The sequence below is a fragment of the Hakea prostrata genome, chromosome 1 (genome assembly GCF_041222555.1).
Source record: "Hakea prostrata isolate BN-2017 chromosome 1, UWA_Hpros_2, whole genome shotgun sequence".
NCBI lineage: Eukaryota > Viridiplantae > Streptophyta > Magnoliopsida > Proteales > Proteaceae > Hakea > Hakea prostrata.
Window position 1 is genome coordinate 58,373,441 of NC_142600.1, and position 27,294 is coordinate 58,400,734.

At 38.8% G+C, this 27,294-nt stretch overlaps 1 protein-coding gene across 1 annotated transcript; it reads right to left on the reverse strand.

Moving 5' to 3' along the window:
* Window positions 1-13,567: 13,567 nt before the first annotated feature.
* LOC149029206 (light-harvesting complex-like protein 3 isotype 1, chloroplastic) lies at window positions 13,568-16,181 on the reverse strand. The gene is made up of 3 exons (XM_089141143.1): window positions 15,623-16,181; window positions 14,116-14,253; window positions 13,568-14,023 (listed from the first exon to the last, which is right to left on the reverse strand). Exons 1-3 carry the CDS (start codon window positions 16,017-16,019, stop codon window positions 13,773-13,775), a joined length of 786 nt encoding a protein of 261 aa, XP_088997269.1. The 5' UTR covers window positions 16,020-16,181; the 3' UTR covers window positions 13,568-13,772.
* Window positions 16,182-27,294: the final 11,113 nt, after the last annotated feature.

Sequence of the window (27,294 nt, forward strand, 5' to 3'; positions counted from 1 at the left end):
ATAACCTTGCAACAAAATCTAAAGATAATATATATATATATATATATATATATATATATATATATATATATAGAGAGAGAGAGAGAGAGAGAGAGAGAGAGAGAGAGAGAGAGAGAGAGAGAGAGAGGAATGAGTTCCACAGAACTCAACAAGGTCAACATAATCATACATTGCGCATCCATAACACACATAAATATGAAATATAATAATGAGACAATAAATAAAAATTCAAGTATGTTCCTAGACTTTAACAAATGTAGTCTCTATAATAGACACACATTTAAGTTACTACACTAGACTCCTCTAGGTAGTCTCATCACTTTCTCTAATGACACTCAAGCCGTCTTTTGGGAATCCACAACAATTGGTTTAGGTCACATCACTCCATGGCTAGGGATTAGGTCACTACTCTCTTGCCAATACCATTTGGTCTGAGAACTAGCATGTGTCAGGGATAAGTCTAGCCCAAATGCAAGGTCAACTACGTCTCATGCTTCATGTGGTCCGAATACCTTCCCTCATGCCTAGTTCCCTCTTGGTCTAGTCTCCTTCTCCACCTAGGAATGTTATTCCTCAAAGCACTCAAGGCATCTTTTGGATTATCATTCCTTAACCCTATGGTCATTCACATATGCTGGGCGGATGCCTCTCATGTCTCCTTATGACATTTAAACGGTCTTTTGGATGCCCCATGAGCCCAACCATGACATATGCAACCTGACCCTTGCATGATAATAATGGGCCTGTGTGATGCTCTCAGGACCTAGCCACTTCCATTACGAGTCACTCGGCTTCAATACTCCTGTCGAAAGGGTAGTAGCACTCATCATGGTTAACTAACCAATACATCTAGACACATATTGACCATGCACCAAATGAGTCAAAGTGGATGCATAGGCACCAAGGGTACTGGGTGAACCCACAACCCTAGGTTGGTATATATATAAATGGATAGTACTTTACCACCAAATCACCAAACACATCACATTCAAAATCAATATTTCAATGCATTGAATAGTAATATAAACATAAGCATCAAATTACCTTTTATCTGTTCAAAGTCTCACACACAATTCATAAGAAGATATATGACATTTGTAATAACAAGAATTGCAGTTTAAATCAAATACACAATACATGATAATGTATTCTTCACTTGTTAATGACAAAATAGTCTCCAAGAGTCCAAGAAATCCACAATCAAGGATGCTAACAAGTTATAAGAACCCTAGAAAACATAAAGACTAAATTAGGTTTAAAGTTAGCAGTCAAACTAAGCATCAAAAGAACCCAACTTGCGCTCCGAATAGGGGGCGGCAAGTCTATTCAACCGCCCCCCCGGCTGCGACCAAAATGCTCGATTTTGAGCTCGTTTTGAAACCAAATGATTTGGGGGGGGGATCTTGGGACTTCAATGGAACAATAGTATTGTCCCCAAAATGCCTTTCAATCATCCCAACTAGTCCCAAATAGAAAAGCCCCAATTTGGTTATCAAAATGTCATCTACTGGCATCTCAGAGAGGGTTGATTAGTCTCAAATGGGTGGAATGAAACCAACACTCAAAGAGGTTGGGAAACACAATAAGGAACAAGAATAAGCATTCAATTCATACAAACTTCCCCCATCCCCATAATTATTGCAAACAACCACCATAAATACCATGAAAGAATGATAGAAAATAGGGGTTTCTAGGTCTTCTTACCTCAACTCATGATTATCTCCATAATCCATGTTTCGTCATTGCCTCACGTGCAAGGATTCCTCTAAATTCCAAGCTCTTAGCCTCCAAGCAACATAAACAATTTGTTTATGAGGTTAGAAACCAATAAAATAGGGTTTAAAGTCTGAAAACCCGAAACTGCCCTATTCTAGGTAGGGCCCGGTCGTCAAGCTGATCACCTGCCCCTATATCTTTTACATACAAAAGCCGTTTTTAACAGGCTTTGGAGGGTAGATTCCTCTAGAAATTTTTGAATCAATGGTATACTTTACCTTGGCATTGGAGTCCTCTAGCATTGGTTTTCGTGCATGTCCAAAATCTTCTTTTTATGCCTTTCGGATTAATTTTCTCTCTCCTTTGAAATCAATTAGGGTGGTTGGGTCTTCTTCTAGTTCATCCAAGTCCATATGTTCGATTCCCGAACTTTTGATCTCAACTTGGATGATCCAAAGTTGTCTCTACTTGCACTTCGGGTTTGTGACCTGAAACAATTGTTTATCGAGTTTGGATTTTAGGAGATTTTATATTGAGTGCCATGAAGGGTTTGTGTGATTGACTTCTCAGAGGAGACTAATTTTGCATCTTAATGTGTGTCCACTAAGGTGTCCCATCTTAATGAATGTCTACTAGCAGAGATTAGCATGGTAAGATCCATAGGAGCATACTTGCATTATGCTTCACATCATTGCACACACTTATCTCACAGTCAATACACGTATGAAGTGTGTGGTATGTGATATCATTGACTTCACTGAGTTCATTGGAACTCATCTTTCGTGGAAAACACTTTTTTAGGTTCTTATATAGGTTATGAGGACTCCACCATTCTGGAGTATTTAGTATCGGTGGAGCCATATGACATACTGGCAAGTGAGTATGTGGAGGCCATGCATGGATTGCTCTTACGGTGTTCAACCCTTTTGATCGCCATGTGATCATGTCGCTAACCAATCAAAAATAAAATCCTATACTAATCTAGCAAGCAGAAAGTACGGGGTCGAACTATGGGGAACTAAAAGGCTAAGTTACTAAGATTGAATTTAACAAAACTAAATTTAAACTAAATCTATTAATTAATGCAAAAACTTAAACTATGAATATGTGAAGATCTTTGGGATTTCGAATCCCCAATGCTTTTCCCTAACCGATATAACTCTACAGTTCAAAGTAAATTAGGGATGGTCTTCCTAGATATGCCCTATCTTCGCAAGACTATCTTCCTTCGCAGAAGCTTGGCACGCTTAGTTCGCTGAGCTATAGAACATCTTTGGCCAAACTCAAACACAATCAACTAGAAGAGATAGAACAATCAAATTAATGAAATAAGCATGGTTCATCTACATCCCAAAGAAAAGGAACTAGCTACTCATTACTACAAAGGTCATAAGAAAAATATAGATGAAACATAGGGGGAGAGAGAGAGATGTGGTCTTCTTCTTCAGCAATGAGAGATAAGAGCCGCATTCGCCGTCTTCTTTTCTGTGGTTGGCTTCTCTTTTATGTCTCCTGCACACAATGAATCCCTTCTCTTTACCCGTCGATTTGACCTTTATTCTTTCAGATTTTGGAAAAACTCAAAACTGGAAAGTTGTAGATATTTTCAATATCGTTCCATAGTATCTTGAATCACTGCAATCCAATATCGTACGAGAGAGATATGCCCAAAATACTGAAGGTATGTCTGTTTACCCGATTTTCAGATTTATTACCAATTTTGTTCCTTAGACCTCCACCTGTTTTCAATTTGGCTAAGATCTCACTTTTCATGATTTCTTGGGCAGCAAGATTGAATGCCATTGGGTGTTGGTGCTTTATTGGTCTTTCTGTTCTAAGGGTATTATGGACGTGATCCATTTTGGGCTTGACCCAACCCTTACCCTGGCTGACCCTGTCTATTGCATGTACGACAATTTGGTCATTGTCCGCTCCTTGGTTCATTTCGAACCTTGTGTTCTCATGCAGTTATGTTTGTACTTCTTTTAGTATATGAATGAAGTGCCATTTCCCAAAAAAAAAAAAATTGAATGCAATGATTTAGAATCCACCAATATCTAATATATCTGCCAATTTTACTCCATATTATCTCTAATATCCAAAATCACCTTATTCCTGAAAAATACACAAAAATACTCAATAAGCTCTCTTTAATTAAATAAGTATGGAGAATTAAATCAAATAAATAATGGTAAATGCATGCTTATCACCATGTGGTTATATTTAGGAATATATTGGAGTTTGATTGGAATTGCATTACCCTAATTTGGGAAATTGAACAATTAGACTAAATACATTTTAAACCTTTCATTTGATACTTTAAACTGTGACTTCCGCTAACACTAATATTTTGGATGACTGTAATAACTATATTTGATACATTAAATCTTTGTTTTTTTAATTTTATTATGCTATTTTGTGTGTTGTTATAGATTGGTTGTAAATCGAGATCCTTAAGGTTAAGGATCACAGCCACAGGCATTTGGATAAGTCTGATACTGGTTGGGTGGGGTGTGACAATGGTAGACAACAAATGATGGTATTGTTTATCGGATTTCGTCACCATAAATTGAAAAATCAATATGCCTTGCTTCCCCGCCCTGACTCTTATGCTTTGCAGTATAATTTCTTGTTTTCTCGTTGTGAGAGTTCTATTTTAAGAACACTTCACCTTTCCATGGGCCATCTATTTAGCCATGTCTAGGTGGAATAGGCAAGATTGAACTAGAGCTTGCTTGGCCACCGCCAAGGGGACAACCAAACTGTGAAATCCCCCGGATTTCTACCCCTTTAACCCATGGTTTTAAGACCGAAAACCTGGGCCTTGATTCAGCGATAATTGTGGACCATTCAAGTCAAGTCCAACGGATTGGAAATGGAACCAATGTTGGTGGATGACCCTTGTAATGACTCAAAAACTCTCCTAGAATTTAAGTGAAGAGAGAAGATTAATCACGATAGTGTAAAAAGGGTGATCTTGAAATGTCCATAGGTCAACGATAGAGAATTCGATTGACGCAAATAAGGTATCAAATCGAAGATCGTCGAAAGAACTTTCCAACGAGCCAAAAATCATCAAAAGCAGAGTTTGTTTGGGGGTCCAACCATGGACCAGAAGTTTGGGCCGTTTGGGTGAACCAACCCCCACTCCATTTTCTATTTAGGGGCAAAATTGTAATTTCAGATTTTTAAACCCTATTTATGTTTTGTCTCATCCATAAACGCATTTTTGGAGGGTAGAAAGAGGCGGAGGCTTTGGAGAAAAGGAGAAACGAAAGAGATGAGCGATTTCCATCCTTCCGAAGGTTTTTATGATCCGAATCGCAAAATCACTAAGAAATGTTAGTTTTCTTTAACCCTTTTCTTTAATCATAGTTGGTGAGAGTTTATCTTCTCTTCTTTCATGGAGATCTTGAAAGGGAAGGTTGTTAGGTATCCTGGATGCTTTCCTTTCTTGTATTAATGTCCCTTCTTAATTTGTGGGAGTAATTTCTCTTCTCTTCTTTTGAGGGATCTATGAAAGGGAATAATGATAGGTATCTTAGATGCTTATCTTTTCTTATATTAATGTTTCCCTTGAGTATGAGAGTAATGGTAAGATCTCATGCTAAGGTTGACGCATTTTGACTCTCTAGGTCACCCACGGGGTGATTTATGAGAGCCAAATTTAGGGCTTTTTGAGATGAGTCAAATTTAATCAAATTGAAGGTACCCGTAGGTCCTTTTGATGCTAATTAGACTTTCCCAAAGTTTTGTTTCATTATAGACTTCAAATTGGTGGCGAATTAAAAACCATTCACTAGTGAGGTTAAGAACTACCCTTTTTAACCTAGTTTTTAGATTTAGGTTTTCATGGGAAGATTTTAGGATATCCTTTGAAACCCAAATTGGCTCTAATTTGTGATAATTATTTCTCTTGCATGAATAGGTTAATATATCTTTACTCACTAATTTGTGGGAAGGAATTACAGATCTTTGGAGAAAAGAATATAGTGGAAGGTGAGGAATATACTTAACCTTATCTTGCATGTTTAATTATGTTAACTAATTTTTATTATTAATATCTTGACTTGCTTTAGTGTTATCTTGTGATTATATCTTCTAGCTTTCAATATCTTTAAATAGTGATATGAGAATGTATAAGATGGATGATATTGAATGGATTGAGTTTTTCTTTTACTTAAATTATTGTTATGAAAATATATGGATGATATTGAATTAAATTTCTCATTTTATTTGATGTTGCAAACTAGGGTGGTGAGTTCACCCATTGCCCTAGTGACATTATGTGATTGCTTAAATTGTAAAAAAAATTGGGCATGAGGAATGTCCTTTTGACATTTCTGCCATAGGATACCAAAGGAGGCGGTATGAGACGCATTCCTATGGTGCCCTTGGCACTTTTCCTGATTACTGGTTGACATACCTAGGGCATGTCTAGAAATGTTGGGTTAGGTGACCTCGTGAGTACTACTACCCTTTCGGCAGTGGTATTGAAGTCGGTTAACCGGTGATGTTAGTGGTTGGGTTCTATGTGTCAAGCATGCCCACTATCATCATAGAGAGGTAGGGTTGCATATAATAGATAAGGGCTCATGGAAGCTCAAGACCGGTGAAATGACCCGTGAGAGGACATGGAGATCATCCTGTCCATTATATGTGGATGACCACTGGGTTAATGAATGGGGTTCAACAGATGCCACCCGTTGAGGATTTTATTCATAGGTGGGAAGGTATTGAACTAACAGAGCACTAGGCATGAGGGGAGATATCCGGACCATATGTAGTATGAGACCGTATGACCTCGCATTGGGTTTAGGATTATCCTTGACACGCGCCAGATCTTATACCAATGGTGATGTGAGAGAGTGATGACCTAATCCCCAACCATGGCTTAACAAGACTTTACAAAACAACCGCGGAAAACCCAACAGACGTGCATCAGAGCCGTGAGGGAAGAGCGACTGAGACCGCCCAAAGAAGACTGGTGTATGACTTAATGCGTGTCTACCATAGAGACTTCATGATAGAGTTAGGAGCATAATTATTCACATATCATATCATTGTCATTAATTACATTATTAATATTTATGTTATATGTGTGGTGTGAAATCTTGTGAATGAATGCATGATATGATGTTGAGTTGACCTTACTAAGTTCTTTTGAACTCATTCATTTTATGTCTTTTTCTATTAGATTATATTGCAGGTTATGAGGACTTCTTCCAAATGGAGGATTCGCTACTAGTATATCTTCTTGAAGGAGTGATCGAAGAAGAAGTGGACGTACACGGAGCTTCATGCCAGTATCAAGACTATTCTTTTGGATTGGATTTCATTAGAGAACTAGTTTAGTTTATTTTTCCGCTATGAATAAAACTACTCTCTTTTCTTTTCAAAACTCTGATGTTATACTTTTATTTTGAAGTAATAGATGATTGTAACAATTATTTCAGTTTTGATAACTCTATATAAGAAACTTGATTTATTCTTGTCTATTTAATTATACTATATCATGTTTTGTATGGATTTGCCACTGAACCTAGATCTTGCGGTGTATCACCCCCACGGGCATTCGGGTATGACCGGATCCGGCTGGGTGGGGTGTGCCATAGTCTTTCTTTCCGAAGTATCCTCCTAAGGCCCAACACTATGGAATTTTTAGGGAGTCCTAGGCAAAAGAAAGTAGGGTGGGCCATCTTTTTATGGAAAAAAGAGCGTATCGTTGACCACCTTGAACTACGTGAAGGGAAGGAAGTCGTGGGTGGAGCTGGAGGTCACTTTTCCAAATCAATCTCAAAGGTTTCACTCCCTCTCTTGCCCATCATCATACCCAGCCTATCTATTCATCTCTTTTTCAAATGGATATTTAGGGATGTTAGGGGCTTATGCACTCCACTTGCTGTTTACTAAATAAGCGTCAGAGCAAGCAAGCAAAGCCTTCAATTTAGTGTCCCCCCTTATCCCTAACCCTACACGTTTATTTCTACTTAAGCTTCCCTAGTTTGGGTACAAAACTAGGAGAATAATCACCTGTAGAGAGTCTAACCAACTCTCTAGATCCTTTAGAGGATGAAGAATCAAAACCCTCACCCACCTTTGTTGCTGTCTAGAAAGAGGAACATAAAAACCTTGGAAATCACCCAACACCAGAAAACCCAATCGAAGCCAAGAATCATCACAAACCCGCCACTGAAGCTTCAAAACACCAAATCAAAGAAAGATAATGAAAAACCCTAACCAATCAAACAAAACCCCATTGAAATTGGGCTATGATATCAGTATTAGGAACCTTGATTGGTTCATGGTGGTTGGTAGAACAAAGCAAATCAAAGTGAAAGAGAGAAGAAAGATAAGGAATTTGTTGACGGAGTTCGGTCAAGTGACCTACATCTCCGGGGCTCAATTCTAAACTCAATGCAATTAGAACGTAATCAAAACTTACAACCCTTGTTGTATAATAAAACTTAAACATTAACCTCACAACCAAGACTCATAAACTGTACAAAACCTGGCCATGAAAGTCATTGATACAACAAGCAACAAATGCAGGGAAGAAGAGGAGGGAAAAAATCTAGAAACTAACACCTCAGAATATATCATGCTTGTCACCACCTAACGGAATCGAATTTGCCCCGTCTACCCGTGTATATGATCCAGAGTCACAAGATCAGGTTACAACCACCATAATAAGTATCGCACACAAAACCATAATCATGAGCAAAGATCAAGTCTAAAATGTATTAGTTAACGAATAAATAACAACTGTCAACAAAATTGGAAATAATGGAAAAAATACGCGAAAACGTTCAAAACTGATGGGGTTGCATCTGTTCCAAAATTAATATCTCAAATATTTAATTATAGTGCTAGTCTATTTCATAGTCTCAACAACAAACTAATAGAGTCCTATCCTTGTTAATTGGCACCAAAAGAACATTCCAAACAACCATATGAACTATTGTGTGCTGCATAATCAACATTGACAGGTGCCTCAAGTACACCTTCTATGGCATACTCCTTTGGGGTCAGTGTCCCATCAAAACCTGAAAAGCAATCTAAGGAAAAACAAAGAATCCACAAATGTGAGTTCCAAAGAACTCCATAAGGTAAACAATTCATATATTCCAGGATGATATAAGATGCAAGATGTTGTGATGCCTTAGGTATGCAGCTAGTATACTAACCATGCGGGTCTCTATCTAGGTAGACACACATTAAGATGAACACCAGCCTCTTTTGGGTAGTCTCATACTGATCCCTCACGGTATCCAACCTACTTTTGTGTGTCACGACTGAGGTATAGGAATACAAGTCCAATCCGACCATGGTATTGGTTATAGGGACACACTCTCTCACCACAATCATTGGTATAAGAATTGGTGCGTATCAAGATATGCTAGCCCAATGCAAAGTTATAAAGGTTACATACTACATGTAGTCCAGATACCTTCTCTCATGCCTAGTGCCTTTTTGGTCCAGTATCCTTCTCCACCTAGGAATATTAATTCTCATGGAATCCTTACCAACTGTTGGATTAACACCCTGTAACCCTATGGTCGTCTACATATGATAGGACAGATGCCTTTTATGTCTCCTCATGAGATGGCTACCGACTGTTGGACGCCCATGAGACCAACCCTCAACATATGCAACCCTACCATAAATGATATACAAGTAGGCATGTGTCTCCTCATGGGATGGCTACTGACTATTGAATACCCATGAGCACCCTACTACTATCCTGGGTCATTTATCTTCAATTCCCATGCTGAATGGGGAGTAATATGTACAAGGGAAACCTAACTATGCATCTAGACCTCCGACTATGCATAGCCAGCAGCTATATGCAATACTAAAAGTACGAAGGGCAATGGTCTAAGCCACAACCCTGATGTGTATTGATACACATACAAGTTCAAGTTCATGTAGTCCCAAACCCAAAGTTGTGCATTCCTACACATCATACCAAGCATATAAGTAATGATCGACATCAGATAATTAATCATATTTTTTTCTACATGATAAACATGCTTAAACAAAATATTAGAACATAATAAATCATCAAGAACATGTATTACTCATTAAAAAGAAAGCATATCAAACCAACCAAGTATAAGTGCATTGTTCCCTTACTTGATCAATGTCCAAAACATTCTATAAGACTTGGTTTCCCCCAAAGCACTACTCTAACAAGTTGCAACAGTTCGTATCAACATGTTCATGCAGTTATACTTAGGGTTTGGAATCAATACAGACGAATCACACTTCGAAACCCAGTCAAAGAAAGGGTTGGTTGGTTGGCCAACTAACCGCATGGACCAAGGGCTAGGTCTCTTTGGCAGAATTTCAGCTCCAAAATTGTACCTTTGATCCCCCCCCCCCCCCCCCATCTTTGGTGGTTTTGGGGTGATCTTAGGCATAAATCACGTTTCTGAAACATAACCAAGCATCCCAATCAAGGACGACACTAAACCCCAAGTTTAGATCATATTTAAAAGTAAAGAACCCTTCTCTGATAGAATATGCTCTCAAAATAGATATAGATCCTATTCCTCTCGCATGATCTAATTGGAATAATGAAAAACAAGGGTTTCCCAACCAAATCATACTTCCAGCAAAGGTTCCCCCCAAATAATTCTCTAGAACAAAGATTTAATGGAATAGAGAAGAAGAAAATTAATTTTCTACCTTCAAGATTTGAAATCTAACGAAGACACGTGGTTTCCTCCATGAAAGGTACCTTCCTTTGCTCCCACACGTGCTCTCTGACTTCCTCTAGGTTTCACTGCCATCTTAGAATAAAATAATGATGAAATCAAGGTTTTAGAGCCTTAAATAGAGTTGTTGGGAGTAAAAATCCCAAAACTGCCCCTACAAGTTTCACCAACTGGCTAGGGTAGCAGTTGGTTGGTCAATCAACTGCCCTGATTGACCGCCATCTAGTACTTTGTAGCACAAAGCTGGTTTGTCCCTCTGGTTGGACCCAAACATTGGTACAAGCCTAGGGGACATTGTAAAGGCTCTTGCCTAGGTCAAGGCATCTCCCAACTCTATCATTCGTGAACTGAAAACCCATTTGCCCATACCATCCGAGTTCTTGTTGGATCTACTTCCAATTTCCAACAAAGTGGCTGTACTATCAATTTCATCATATAAATCCATAGGTTCTGGTGCCAAACCAATGGTTTCAAATTGGAAGGCCCACAACTTCTTTGCACTAGATGCTCGGGTTCTCTAACCTGTAATTACGGTTTCAAGTTAGGATCCTAGCCATTATCATAGTGCGAATGAAGAAATGACCTAACATTTGGGTTTTATACCCCGATCCAATCTAAGAGACTAGCATCGGTTCAATGTGAGATGAACCAAAGCAACCCAAATGAAATGAGACAAATATCCCATGCATAAGAGGTGCTTTGATAGATTAGGCGCTCACAATATTCCTGCTTTGCATGAGATGAGTGTAGTGGCGGACCCAGGATGTAATAGTGGGGGGGGGGGGGCCAAAGAATGAAAGCCAGATAACCTTCCCATTTGGGGTTTTACCTCTAAAATATTTTATTAAATTAAAGAATAGACCCACATATGTTTTGTGGGGCCCACACATATTTTAAAAAAATGATAAATTATTGATAATGATATTTTTTTCGACAAAATATAGGTAAAATTAAAGCAACAATATAAAAAAAATATACACATGACTTCAACCCTAAAAGTTAAATGCAAATCAAATTTTCTTTGGTAGATGTAAACTAAAATTTTTTTTTAGGTAAGAGATGCAAATCAATGGTAATTAGTTATCTACTAACTATAAACAAAATCAAATTAAAAAGAATAAAAAAAAAAAAAAGAAACAATAAATAAATTGAGAAAGAGAAAGAGATCTTGTGGAGTAGATTTTTTTTCCAAATTTTCTTAAGCCACACTTATAGAAAGGGAAGAGAATAAATAGGAAAAAAATATTTATAGAGGAGAGAAGAGATAAGAGAATAAATAGGGATTGAAGAGTTAGTTTTTAATTAGAAATAACATTTTGATTTTTGAATACTTAATAAGATTTTTAAAAAAAAATTGCCTTTAACCCACGTTTATAGAAACAGAAGAGAATAAATAGGAAGAAAAGAGGGGAGAGAAGAGAACGGAGAATAAATAGGGATTGATGAATTAGATTTTTATGAGGAATATTGGGGGGGGCCAAATAGTGACATTTCACATGTTAGAAGAGAAAAAAACCGAAAAAATTAAAGGAATTAAGCGAATATACATAAATTTTTAAAAATTCCGGGGGGGGGCCATGGCCCCCTCCGGCCCCTTAATGGGTCCGCCCCTGGATGAGTGATAAAGATCTGGTTCTTCCAACATGACGCCAGCCGAGTTACAAGGATCAGACCTTTCCAGCTTAGCATTAAATGAGTAGTAATGATCTGATATTCCAGTTTCACATGAAATACATAGTATTGTTGAAGGTATGCAACATTTTACTGGAGTTGTCTTCTAGCCCATCTTCTTCTCAAGAAATGAGTGATATACTTGAAGCTTTTTCCGGTAAGAATATCTACAGCACCCAAACTGAGTCATCTTCGCCATCTTGGGACCAAGACTTAGCTGATTTGTTCGCAGATCTTCCTGACTTATGTTCGATTTCAACTTTTCTGTAATTGATTCTTGCACCCAAAATACAAATCTTTGTAACTTACAAGTTACAATTTTTTGGGTGTCCAGTATTTTTTTTATTTTTTGGGCATTATAGACAATAAGAGGTTAACATGTTTGAGGCAGAAAATGTAGATTCTTTTATTGTTCATGTCTTTGAGTTCTTTTTGATTACATGTTGATACTGATAGAAGTTGAGTTCATATTGTTTCCTAGTATTCAGATTTACTTCCATCCTCAAACTCTGTTCACTGTGCGCATAACGTGAGACCATTGCATGACTGTATTTTGAAACAGATTGTATTGAAAGTGCCAGATCAGACCACCTCTCATCATTGTCTGGATGATGAAATGTAGGCCCCTTTTCTATGTAATGGCACATTGGATGGGGAGATGGCAAAGTAAACACACTAAAATATTCAGGATTTTATTAGTTGTTAGCATTAAAATAGAAGCTCTTTTGAGGTTAACATTGGAAAAGGGAATCAGAGTAAACATAAAACCAGATTCCTCCAGCCTCCTTAGGTTCACCACAAAGCTAGTTCCATCACCTTCAATGAAATCTATCAAACAAGGCATTAGGAAGTAGCTACTCCCTGATTTGGGGGTGTCCAACTTTGCCCAACATTAGGAATTTTTCATGAAGGGCTTATACAAATAGGCGAGCAACTGGCGCAGGTACTCAACTCAGGCAAGGTAACTTGCCAGTGGATCCTGGATGCCAACATTGTGGAGAGGAAGACCAGACCCCAGCTCATATCCTCTTAAAATTTTCCTTTGCAAAGGCCATTTGGTTTCAGATAAAACAAGATGATGGTATGCTCCATAGTTTGGAAGCATCCAAAAATGAAAAAAGACTTTCTAGACATATTTAGGAGTCCTATGCAGCACCGTGCAACCAGTGGCTGAGACTTTGATCTCGACCTCTTGTTTAAGATAAGTGGTTCAAAGGAACTTTTTTTGTTTGAGTACAGTGCAAAAGCAATTAATACGAAATGAGTGGTTGGGATCGAAATCTTGGCCATTCATTTCGGTCCTGACCATTGGCTGCACGGTGCTGCGCATTTTACACCCAAGTAAAATCACATACTTAGAGCAATAGCTTTATCAAATTTGATTTCTCATGAGAAGATGAAGCAATAGCATCTAAGCACTAGAAGAATGGCCGAGTGGAAAAAACCCAAGCAAAATCACATTTAGAGAGCAATAGCTTTATCAAATTTGATTTCTCATGAGAAGATGAAGCAATGGTATTTAAGCACAAGAAAACTGAGTGGAAAAAGAAAATACTTATCTTAGAACCAATTTCCTTTTCTCATCTAGGCAAAATCTAAAGAACTCCAATGAGGAACTATCCTGAAACTAAATAATCAGGGCGAATCTCAAGGATTGAAAGCCAACTATTCCTTTTTAGAGGCAGTGATAGTGTCATCCTGCCAGGTTGCTTGCCACTGCTTGTCATAGAAAGTTGTTTCTTCCAAAAGCTTCTTTATGCTTTCTACGTCTTCATTCTTTCTGATCACCAGCACCCCAACAACAGCCACAAACAATAGAGTCTTGCAGAAGAAGTTGTTCATCTGATCAACAAGTCCTACCCCAGTTAAGCTATCAACCAGATAAGTCATGAAGAAACCAATCATTGCAGCACGACCTGAGCAAAACAAAAATATCTACGTGTTGGTTTTGACAGCAATGGCAGTAATGGATTTAAATACACTTACACTAGGAGATAAAAGGCTAAACCATTAAGCAGTTCGGCTTCAGGAAGATGAAATCTCTTGATCCATGACCACCAGGGTATAATGGAAGTGTCAAAGATTACAGGGTCATCATTTGTTGATGATTCTGGGTTATCTTGAAGCCACTTCCTCCTCTTGACCTCTGAAGAAAACAGAAAAACAGTATAAGAAGCCCCCAAAAGAATGATGTTAATAAGAGCTGATGAAATTTAAATTTCAGTGTATTACAAATAAAGGGAAATGAGATAAAAATAGAAAGTAGAACAAATCTATGTATTTGGAAGTGGATATACCAACATTTTCCTCAAAACATCCACTGTGACATTAAAGAAGCTGTGAACAGTGCTAAAGACTCCAGTTTTTAATAGTGTCTGGTAAAACAATCCAATTGAAAACGCTGTAAGTTACACTTACAAATTATCCGATGTGCTATATCCATGTTAGAAGACAATGAAGCAAAAGGAAAAATCGTTAAAAGGAAAGGCGTAGAAGGGTTGGTGTGAGAACACTAATATTTGATGATCCCCCTCAATTTCTATTAAAAATGGATATTTCAATTGTTTTCAGCCTTCCAACTGATGATGCCATTCAATAAGTATCAATGTCTTAACTATACAGCCAATCCTGCCTGGTAGCTCAACCATTTAGTAAATTGATCTGTCAAAGCCAGTAGGGCTAGATCCCCAACCAGTGGCTGGCTTCATTTGGTTCCTTTTTAAACACAATATGAAGGGTGACCTTCTTCATGATCCCACAATATGATAAAATTTCTCAATGTTTCCTCTTTGAGACCTGCTTCAGCTACAAATTTCATTTCAAGATATACTTCTTTAGCCAGTGGATCATAAGCACAAAAATGAAGATATCCTTTTCTTAATTTCAGAATTACAGAGAAGACGCTCCCACAGACCATGATAGATCCATAACGGAACCATAAATCTCCTCGAAACCATACATAATGAAATATGCCATTGCCCTCTAAGCCCTGAAGAAGCACTGATACAAGCATATTAAAAATGCCATTAAAGTATTTCAGTTTACAAATCCCACTTGCAGTACATAATATTCTGTTTTAGTAAGCTTTTATTTCTTTCAATAGGATCCTGTACTACAGTAGCTTATTTATTTAAACAAAAACCATTTAAAAAGATAGAAAGTTCACTTATTTTTCTTCTTTTTTAATTTATTTTTATGGTACCTGTGACAACCAACACAAATTAAGACAACATTATTTCACCTTGCCTGTGTTCTTGGTAGATTTTCATATAGTAACTACCCTTTCTAATTAACTTTTTAATTAAACAAATAATAAATAATTACTACCATTCCCCCAACCCGGTAACAAGAATCAGAAATCTAAGAATCCAGATGAAGGAAAACTCTTACCAGCTGCAATATCTAGTAATGAGAAGAAGGTAGTGAGATATCTCAAAGGATTTTCTCAGAAGCCCTAGAATATAATAAAGAAATCATAATAATTTTGGGTAAAACAAGACAAAAGAGGAGCTTACCCGCATCAATAACAGAATCCCAATTGGTCTTCCCATCTTTCTCAAATTGCTTCAAATCCCAAGTTCCACCTACCCATCTTCGATCTTCAAACTTAGGTAAAGCCTTCACCGCCGACGAGGCTGCGCCATTAGACCCAAGAGAGCTTTCCTCTTTCTTCAAATCCTGCACAGAAGCAGCAGCGGAAGAAGCTTCTTTCTTACTGGCATCTTTCTCCTCTTCTACAACAGAAGCAGAACCCACCACACCTGATGATGCATTTTCAGTTGCCTTTCTGGATAACGAAAGCAGATTTCTTCTGGAAGGTAGAGAAAGATAAGGCTTTTGGTTGAAAGTGGGTTTTGCTGATACCGTAGAAGGGAAGGATGGGAGACGACTGGAAGGAGAAAACAACGCCATAGATATCCTTAGAAGCACAACATGCTCTTCAGTCTTCTACGACTGATCAAGCTGAGCCTCAGGAATAGGTAATCCATATATCTTCATCATCAGTGATGAGTCTGCCAGTAGATTGGAGTTGGATGATTGGTAGATGAGAACCTACAGCAGAAAAAGGACGTCCTTACTACTGCGGGCAGCTCTGGTAGATGAGAAGCTACAATAAAAAGTTACCCCAAAGGCCCATGGTCCCATGATCTATGGTGATTTGAATATGATATGAGAACTCAGTGAGATGAACGGTGGATGAGCTGCTAGTCTAAGTGTGTCGGTGGTGTGGTTCAATTTTACAAGCAATTCGGTTCACAGATCAGATTTGGATTACATTCATTATTTAGAATCAAATCAAAATCGAATCGAACAATCGAAACTGGATTCAGATCCTCTCCACCCATCCTCCTGCCCTCACAGTCCCGTCGTACATTCGTGGGGGTGGGGGAATGGAAGGATGGACAGTTGGGTAGAGAGGATTTGCACTCACTGAAACCAAATCAATTGATACCCTTAGTTTGTAACTTTTGTTTGTTGTCCCACGGGTTTTTCCTATACGACTCTTATATTGCAACACGTGGCTTTTTCTAGATCCAACTGTTATCATTACAAAGGCAAGAAGATACAGTTGATGTAGACATTGGAGGCAGGGAGATCATAGTTGTTGGATCCAAAAAATACCATATATCGTGATCTAAGAACTACTAGGTAGATATCCACATAACAACAAACAAAAATTCCTTATGAAAGACTAAAAGGAGGAATTCCTCAGTAAGGGTACGTTCTTCGCGCAGGGAAAGGAACCAAAATGAAGGCCAAAACTTCCATTAGCCATTAGAAATAAACTTAAGGTTGCCAGAAGAAGGAGGATAATGTTCGGGAATGAGAAAGACGGGAGAGTTACCAAGGGGAAATGGTTTGGAAGTGTAGGATCGATTTAGAAGCCGAATGGGGACTCTAACTAGGATCGAGAGAGGAGTACAAACGCACTCAACAACATCTCAGCAATCAGATAGAGATAGTGTTCAGACCCCGAGCACAAGAACAGTTCAGATCAATATGAAGTTGGCAGATATAAACCAGAAATTGGAAAAGCTCACGAAAGGCAAGAAATCAGATGATATATACTCGATTATCAGAAAAAACCCCTTTGTTGACGCCATAGCCAAGTATGACTTCCCTTATAATTTCAGACTCCTGACCTAGTTTGATGGATGTGGGGATCCAGTGGCCCATATTAGTAACTACCAACAAAGAATGGCGGTTGCTGGCAACTCAGACGAGATCTTGTGCAAAGTGTTGGGGTCATCACTAGCGGGAGCAACTCAGAAGTGGTTTTCGAACTACCATCAGGAAAGATAACTGATTTTGATGAGCTTGTTCGGAAGTTTGTTGGTTGGTTCCAGAGTGGGATACATACTAAGAAAACTAAAGAGATTATTCATTGTCAAACAAGAAAGAATAAGTTTATTTGGGATTATCTGCAAAGATTCAATAAAGCAACCATGGAGATAGGGAACCTTGATTGAAAAGTAGCCAAAACAACCCTCTTTACAGCTCTTTCCAACAGACAACTCTTAGAGTTGTTGTTGCAGGACATGCTGACAACATATGTCGAGCTTGTTCAAAGATGCCAAAAGCAAGCAAGAGTAACATAAATCTTTGACTCTCGGCAAGGGGAGGTGAAGGCAGCAAACAAGGAGCAAAAAGTTTCAGAAAAAGGCCAAGGCTTGAAAGCACAAAATAATGATCGTGGAAACAAGGGAGGATTGGGTTGGAGACAACGCTCACCCAAACATGCTGAGTGCACCCCAATGAATTCTCAACACTCAGAGATTCTGATGCAAATTAAAGATCAAGATATCTTGAGATGGCCACCCAAGATGACATCTAAGCTTGAAGAAAGAACATGAACATGTATTATCGTTTCCATAGGGACTATGGACATTACACCAATGAGTGCCAGAACTTGAAGGAGGATATTCAAAAGGTTAATATCCCAATGGCATTTGGCAAATTATATAAAGCTTAGTGAAGATGATCGAGAAAGAAGAACAATTGGTGAAAAAAGAAGAGAATGGTTAGGAAGCAGAGACCATCGGCCTGAGGCTTCCAACTCCAAGAAAAGAAAGGAGACAGCAAGGTCTAGTCGGTGCCCAATCCTCATAATATTTGGAAGACCAAAACCCGAATCCCTCAAAAGACTGAAGGTAAAATTGAAGTTTGTGGGATGGAAAAGAAATAGGCCAAGTCTTAATAAGACCATCATGTTCAGTGAGATGAAAAAGGTGAGTGTGCTCCACATGACGATGCGATCATGATAAAAGTAGAAATTGACCGTCAGGAGGTACACCGAGTGCTAGTAGACATAGGGTCATCAACAGATCTCGTCTTATGAGGTGTATCAAAAATTGAGGATGGAAGAGGATTTGATGAAACCTACTTCAACTCATCTGTATGGCTTTGCTGAATCATCAACTATGGCTGAGGGATCGGTTCTGCTGGATCTAACAATTGGAACTTTTTCGAAGGAAATGACTGTTCGGGTAAATTTTTTAGTTGTTCGAGAACTCCCTACACACAACGTCGTCCTCGGGAGGCCATCCCTCACTAATCTAGGAGTAGGGGTGTCAACCAAACACATGAAGATCAAATTCCCAACAAGCAATGCTGTTGGAGATGTAACTTTTGATCTAAAACCTCTAGGCAATATTATATATCTTATTTGAATGATAGAGTTGGACCGAGAAGGCTACGACTTTGCCAATCAAGATTCGTGATGATCGGGACGAGGAGGTCATGCATAGGCCTAAACCTGTGGAAAAACTGGAGAAAATCCAATTGGATCCTTCTAAGGAGGAAAAAACAGCATTCATCAGGTTAGAACAATTTGCAAACCATAAGGAAGAATTGAATGAGTTCCTTCAAAAAAATATAGATGTATTTGCATGGTCAACTATGGACATGCTAGGAATAGACCAAAGTGTTGCAGAGCACAAACTATGGATCGAACCGAAGGCCAAACCAGTTATTCAAAGGGGAAGGAACTTCTCAATCGAAAAGCATGAGGCAATAAGAACTAAAGTAGAAAAGCTGAAGGGTTTGGGAGTCCTTGAACCAATTGTTTGTCCAACTTGGTTAGCCAACGTTGTGATGGTTAAAAAGGTGAGCGGGAAGTGGCGAATGTGTAACGACTACACAGATTTAACCAAAATATGCCCGAAGGATTATTATCCATTGCCAAATATTGATCTCCTCATTGATGCCATGGCTGGTTATGAGACCCTGAGTTTCACGGACACATACCTGGGATACAACCAGATTTTGATGAACCAAGAGGATAAGAAGTTCACTGCACTCATAATCAATCGAGAAAGCTTTTACTACAAAGTCACGCCATTCGGACTAAAGAATGTTGGAGCAACGTATTAGAGGGCTGTAAACAGAATCTTCAGAGAATTGATCCAGAGAAATATGGAAGCTTACGTTGATGATATGCTTGTGAAAAGTCTTCGACATTTGAATCATATTGCAGACTTAACAGAGATTTTTTCTGTACTCAAGAAATATCATATGAAGCTCAACCTAGAAAAATGGGCCTTCGGAGTATCCTCTAGAAAATTCTTGGGGTTTATGGTTTCCAAAGACGTATTGAGGCAAATCCAATCAAAGGCATTGATTGATATGGAGCCACCAAAGATTTTTCAGGACGTACAATGCTTAACAAGACTAGTGGCTGTGAAATCCAGCCCAAAACCTAAATTAGACACCCTATTTGTTTTGGATGAAGAAGAACTTGTTTGATGTTTGACCTTGAAGTTGGACCTTGAGTATGGTGTTGATATGTTTAGAAGATCCTAGAAAGTCAGGTCGGACCTCTCCCTTAGTGTAGATTCGAAAACCTGAAGTGAAGGAAGAAGGCTTGTGGGCCATCTCAGTTGAAGAGATGGTCTTTGAACCCAAACCCATAGAAAATTGATGATGGAATTCCCTATTTGAAAACCTTGTCTGATTTGGAGATGAAATGCACCTTGATGAAGAGAAGATTGGTTGATGACCTTAGAGTATGGTTAGATATGATTTAAAGCCATTTTCCTATGCTAGGTAAGTTATAGTTGTTGTGTTTAAAATTTCGTTTGATTCCGATAAGAGAAAGGCCCTCAAATCCCTGTTTTAGGCTATGCTGTTAGCCTGGGTCGACTGGGCCAATCAACCCAACCCAGTCGACCCAAGTAAACTGAATTTGAGCAGAATCTTCTGTATAGGTCATTATTGCTATATATACCTCATAACTTCGTGTTTTAAGTATCCCTAGCCTCCAAAACACCTAGAGAACGAAGGGAACTCATCTCCAAGCCTCCATTGGTGTGGAAGAAGATCTACATTCAACTCTCAAGCTTTCTCTCTCTTGTTCTTCAATCAAAGGTTAGTATTCAATCTATTATGCTATTGATTCATTCTTACTAGGATCATTCTCTTCTCTGATCTGAGATTATGAGAAAGATATTGCATCTCTGCAATCATATCTTCTACAATCTCTTCTCATTCTATATGCTATGATTTCATATTCATTCTCAACATGATTTTCATGATTTCTTCTTAAACTATGATCAGGTTCTTATTTTGATTTCTTCTAGCATATTAGATGCATCTCTATGATCATTCTTACTCTTGATTTACTGTGTTCATGTACTCGAATGAGATCTCATCATCTCTAGTTCATCTCTTTCATTCATAGCATGTTTTCAATGAAAACCATGATTTCTACCAAATTAAAAAGTATGATTCCAAATTAGTAAGTAATGGTTTTGATCGTTGTTTGATGTCTAAAATATGCTTTTTAGTCTTAGACTATTGTCTTAGACATTCTCTCCAAGTTTCGTGGCATTCCGGATTGTATAGAATAGGTTTCGGATCAAAATTTTGTTTTTGGACTCAAATTACTCTCTGGGCAGATTGTCTGGGTTGACTGAATCAACCAACCCAGCCAATCAACCCGCAGTGACAGCAACTCTATTTTTGATCCATTTCGACTCCAATATTTTGAAATCACTTCTTATGACCTATACATGTTTTGTCAAGCTTGTTTAGGTGATTTTGGATCTGTTCTCTGATCTCTTATTTGAAGACTATAAGTTTGGATTACGAGGTGAGTATTCCAACTCACAATATGCCTATTTACATGTCTTTATGTATTATGATATGAATGCATGATTTAACTACTGTTGTTTAGTTTCTTTTACATCATGATACTTCTGCAATTACAATAGCTTGTCCACTTTGTTAATTTCATATTAGAATTGATTATTGATTATGAGAATATGTTATGGACTATGATGTGGATATGGATGTGAATATGACTTGTATGGAATCATGATGTGATGTGGATGCTTAGGTCATAGTTGTGGAATGGGGAATGCCCTATTGGCATTTTTGTCTTTGGATGTGGAAGTGGTATGGGACGCTTTCCTATGGTGCCCCTTGACTCTTTCCTTAACTACTGGTTGACATACCTAGGATTGGTCTAGCAATGTTTGGCTAGGAATACCTCTGTTATATCAGACCCGATTCGGAAGGGTATTGAGACCAAACGACCCGTGGTAGCAATGGGGATTCATGGGCGCTCAAGATTGGTAACCAACCCGTGAGGGGACATGAATCACATTTTGGGGGCCATTTATGGGTAGGGTTGCATATGGATAGACTTGGGCTCATGGGCGCTCGAAGTCCGGTGAGTTATATCCGTGAGAGGACATGAGAGCTTCCCGTTTACTATATGTGGATGACCTATAGGGTTGATGAGTCCGTATTTGAGAGAGTCGGATACGCTGACTCTAGTGTGAAGGATATCGGAAAGGATCCCGAGAGGGGAGGATTGAACGTATCTGGATCTGAGTTGATATAACTAAGTAGATGACTTGCATTGGGCTAGGCTTAACCTTGACATGCGCCAGTACTTAAACCAATGGTGACGTGAGAGAGCGGTGACTTAACCCCCAGCCATGGATTGTCCGAGAGGGATGAAGGACCCACTACCAACCGGCGTTGTGAGATGACAACTACGCAAAGAAGTACGGTGCTATGACTTAAAGCATGTCTGCCAATAGAGACCAGCATATATATATATATATATATATATATAGAGTTAGAAGCATATTTGTATATATTGTTTCATATCATTGCATATATGTTTGCTTATGAATACATGTGAATATGCTTATTGTGTTTGGATTACTTGCTAAGTTCTTTTGAGCTTATCCTTCGGGGGACTTGTTTCTAGATGACATTGTAGGTACGAAAGAGAACCCATGCCCTAGTACGGAGGACCTTTCCATACATGGTACAGCTCCGGATGTCCTTGGACAAGGTAATGAACAGCAAGGCAGCCAACACACAGATTTGGGCTGCACTGATGACTCCTATTGATGGCAGCTGGCATCGTCTTATTCGTCAATGGGATCGTGCGCTAGATGCTGATTTGAAGCTTCAAGAGCATGACCCTAAAGTGAAGAAGATGAAGACTGAAGAGAAGAAGAGCCAATTGAAGACGTGGATTAGATTCTCTTGTTTTTTCTAGACTTTTATTTTACTTGTATTAGCTTAGAGCTTGCTTTAGATTTCGATCTACCTTCCGCATACATTGTGGGGTATATTTCCGCTATACTCTACAGTTGTCTTTTGATTTAGTATCTTGTTATTCCGCACTCTGATATTCTTTAGTGATCCTTTCTTGACTTTTATTATTAACTTATTAGAATACAATGATTTGTTTTGCTTTTGATTATGTTATTGTGCTAAATGGATATGATCGTTCCTAAACTTGATCTTTTGGGCTGTGGATCACTTCTCGGGTAATCCAGATAGGGTATAGGATGGGTGGTTATCTGGCTGGATGTGACAGTGGCAGCTTTTAACAGATACATTGCACAATCGGGAGAACGATGCTTACCATTCTTCAAGGCCTTAAAGGATCTGAAGGGCAGCAAAGAGGCATGACAGACAGAGGAATGTCAAAAGGCATTCGAGAACTTGAAAGAAATGTTGGGAAAACCGCCATAGTATCTCGACCAGAGAAAGTTGAAACGTAACAAATATATTTGGCCTTCGGCTTCGGCAATAAGTACAATCCTTGTTTGAGAAAAAGATAAAAGTAGTGGCCAATCTACTACATCAACCATGTACTTCTTGATGTGGAGACCATGTATACAGAGATCGAGAAACAAGCCTTGACCTTAATGATGGCAGCAAGGAAGTTGAGGCCATACTTCTAGGCTCACCCAGTCGAGGTTTTAACTACTTTCCCTCTAAAGAAAGTACTTCATAAGCTATACCTATTAGGGTGAATGTTAGCATGGTCAATAGAACTTGGTGAATGCCAAGTAGATTTTAAACCCTGACCAGCCATAAAATATCAAGCCTTAGCTGATTTTGTGGTAGAAACCATAGCTCCTGTAGGGGAAAGGGTGGAACAAATTACCTCGATAATGTGGGACATCTACGTGGATGGTTCGAGTAACAAGAAAGAAGCAAGAGTTGGAGTTTTACTGAAGAGCCCAGAAGGATTCCTCATTCAGTACGCATTAAAATTTGGGTTTGAAGCAAGCAACAATGAGGCTGAGTATAAAGCCTTCTTGGCTGGTCTTCATTTCGCAAAAGCACTAGGCATCCTAGGGATAAATCTTTTAGTGATTCTTAGTTCATAGTTAATCAAGTCCAAGGAGAGTTTGGAATTAGGGAGCCTTGGTTGCAAAAGTATCAGGATATGCTACAAGTGCTAAAAAAGGAATTTAAAGAGGTATGAGTCTTTCAAATCCCGAGGAAGGAGAATGAAATGGCAGATGAATTGTCAAGATTGGCGAATGCGAAGGTAAAAACCCTCGAACCTTCAATTTACATTGAAGAACTAGATTTCCCAAGTACGAGGAGCAAAGACGTGTACATGGAAGAGAAACGCTGCTGGATGAACTCGATCGTGGAGTACCTGTGAGATGATTGGTTGCCTGAAGATTCAAAAGAAGCATGACTTACCAGAATTCGAGCGGCAAGGTTAACCATAGAAAATGGAAGACTATACGAAGATCTTATGCTGGACTATTGTTAAGGTGTTTGGGACCAAAAAGATTGAAGAGTGCGTTAGCATACGCGCAGGAGGGTATCTGTATAACCCATATGGGTGGACAAGCTTTGGCACACAAGATACTTAGGCTCGAGATGTATTGGCGAAAAATACAGGAGGATGCACTTGAGTATGTTTGCCATTGTAGAAATTGTCAAGTACATTCAACTGTCAAAAAGACCATCAACACCCTTGACATCTATCTTGGACCCAATCCCGTTTGCTATGTGGAGAATTGACATCATGGGAAAGTTCACTAAGGCTTCGGGTGGTCGGGAGTACTTGATCATGGCCAATGATTACTTCACCATGTGGGTTGAGCAGTTTCACTTGCTACAATCATCGAGAAGAGGGTTGAAAAGTTTGTGCTAGAATCCATAATACACCGATTTGGCATTTTGAAGGTGGTTGTTACCAATCATGGAACATAGTTTGATAACCCACAATTCACCCAATTTTTTGGAACTTACATGATCGAGAACCAAATGTCTTCCATAGCATACCCCCAAAGCAATGGACAAGTAGAGGTAATCAGCCGTACCTTGCTGGATGGAATCAAGGAGAGTTGGAATCAAATAAAGCTCTGTGGGTTGAAGAGATCCTGAACATGCTTTGGGCATATAGAACAATGATTTGAACACCAACAGGAGAAACACCATTTAAATTGGCTTATGGATAAGAGGCTTTGGCTCCAGTTGAAATAATGGTCGAGGCTTTGAGAGAGAGAGAGAGAGAGAGAGAATTTGAAGAAAAGCAAATGAACAAGGTCTGTTGGATAATTTGAAACTCTTGGATGAAGTTCTAATGAAAGCCATAGCCCGAATTTAGTAGTATCACAGAAGTATTTCATCATATTATAACACCCGAGTAAGGCACCGTCAGTACCATTTGAGGGATCTTATTCTAAGAATACAACAACTTTAAACCCTCGGCACCAAAAGAAGTTGGATCCTTCCTGGGAAGGACCATATATGATTGTAAGGCAAGTAGGGTCCGGCGCTTATAGGCTAAAGAATCCAGCATCTAATCAAGAGTTGGACCAATCATGGAACGTAAGACATTTGAAAATTTTTTATCCTTAGTTATTTTTATGTATTCATGATTGAGATTTATGATATGACAAGATTTCAATGAAGTTTAAGTATCAGAAACCAAACTTCTTTTGAATGGGGGCATGTATATAGTTGAAATTCAAAAGGCATCGGTTACGCCCGACTAAGAGGTTTTCGGTTATGCCTGACTATGACCTTCTAACACTTAGAAAAAATTCAGGCTTTGGTTATGCCCTACTAAGACCTTCTAACACTTAGAAAAAAATTCAGAATTATTCTAAGTAAAGACCTAATGTTTGCCCGACTAAAGTTTTATTGTGAAGATAGAAGATTGAATTCGTAAGTAAGTCACATCAATTTGCAAAATGTCAAGTGTGGAAGAAATTATTGACAAAAGCAAGTTTGTACTCATAAAAAAGGCCAGGGGGCAACCTTTACAAAAAATGAATAAAAGAGAAACGTAAAGAAAACAAACTGAGGATACTGAATGGAGTTAGCAAAAGTTACAAGTAAGAAAAAGATAACTATGGTTCTGCTATGTTGGGGGCTTGTTCTTGCTCGAGGAGTTGTCCTTGGTCGGGGAGATCTGGGGCTTGGAGTTCAATATGATCATTCTCTTGTACTACTTCAGGATCGGGAGAAGCCGGAGGAGAGTCGTTGAGATATCCTTCAATATTTGGGTCTGAGGGAGGATGATCAACCTTGTGAAGGACCCATTCAAGAGCTCCAAGGTGTAGATCTTCAAAGACTTCCACATTGCAAACTTCTTGGTGAGGCTCGGTATTGAAAGAAGGATCACGCTGCAAACTCGAATTCCACACCTCATTCTGGCCGTTGTGGTAAGCCATGGCATTGTAATGGATCATCGAAAGGCTTGCTATTCAGATTTTTCTAAATGCAAGCTTTTCGAGCATTAATGAATATATGCTCAGGTTTTGAAGGAGCTACCAGATCCTGAAGGTTTTCTATCTCTTTGATAAGGCCCTCTATCTTTCCTTCACAATCTCTTAGAGCCCTGTGAAGCCTCTCAACCTCCCTATTGAGCTCTCCAACCCTTCTAGTGGCTACCACCAGTGGAGTCACAATCTCTTCGGTAGCTCTTTTCAACTTTGAATTCCTCCCGAGGACGATTAACCTCAGCTTCCTTACCCTTTATCTCCCCGTCCTTCCACTTCGTCCAAATGCTTAGGCACCCGATCCAAAGAACAACTTCCATTTGCCTATGAAGATGTTTGCAAGCACCCTGAAAAAAGATAAAGGATTAGTGATTTGTATCATGAGTCATTAAAAACTTGTTAAAAAGAAGAAGAAGAAGAAGAAGAAGAAAGAAAGAAAGAAAGAAAGAAAGAAAGAAAGAAAGAAAGAAAGAAAGAAAGAAAGAAAGAAAAAGAAAAAAGAAAAAGAGAAGAGAAAACTTACTGGACCAAGGAGTTTACAAACTCCTCATCAGTGGCAGAATCAAGGGTTTTGCTCTCGACAGGCATTAGCGCAAGGGTCCCCCACTCTAGAGGTTTGTCAAAATCCCTGGAAACACGATCAGTGACCTTTAGTTTCTAGGGAGGTGTGTAGATTTCCTCCTTCTCAGCCACATTCTTCCTCTTCTTCGAGGTTGCATCATTGAGCAGGCCGTGAATCCTCTTCGTCAAAATGACATTGTCATGAGTAGTGTCACATCCCCCCATCCGGTACCCTAATTGCAATACCTGGAGGTTTGATCTACAAACCTAAAGATCAAGTCTCAACAATCAACCTCCCACATTAGCACAATAGTATAATCATGAGCAAGAAATAATCATTGTATTAACGTAATTAAAAGAACAATCAAAGAATAGATCTCAGAAGGATCTCAAAACAATATTAGAGTATAGAAAATGATACCAAAGTAATCAGAGTAAAAGAGTATGCGGAAGTAAACTCTAGTAGTCAAAGTGCAGAAGAATAGTCAACTAAAGTATTACAACTTAATGAAATAAAGAATCCTATCAAACAAATTTGTCTTCTAATGGTTCTTCTTCTTCTATTTTCTCCTTCATCTCCCATCGGCGAGCAAAGCGACGTCTATCATTGTGATCGGAAC

Coding starts and splice junctions, on each gene's coding strand:
- LOC149029206 (XM_089141143.1), bottom strand. CDS start 16,019: ATGGCGTTGTTTTCTCCTTCCAGTCGTCTCCCATCCTTCCCTTCTACG. Junction 14,254..15,622: donor GGATTCTGTTATTGATGCGG/GTAAGCTCCTCT, acceptor TGTTTTCTTCAG/AGGTCAAGAGGAGGAAGTGG. Junction 14,024..14,115: donor TGAAGCCGAACTGCTTAATG/GTTTAGCCTTTT, acceptor TGTTTTGCTCAG/GTCGTGCTGCAATGATTGGT.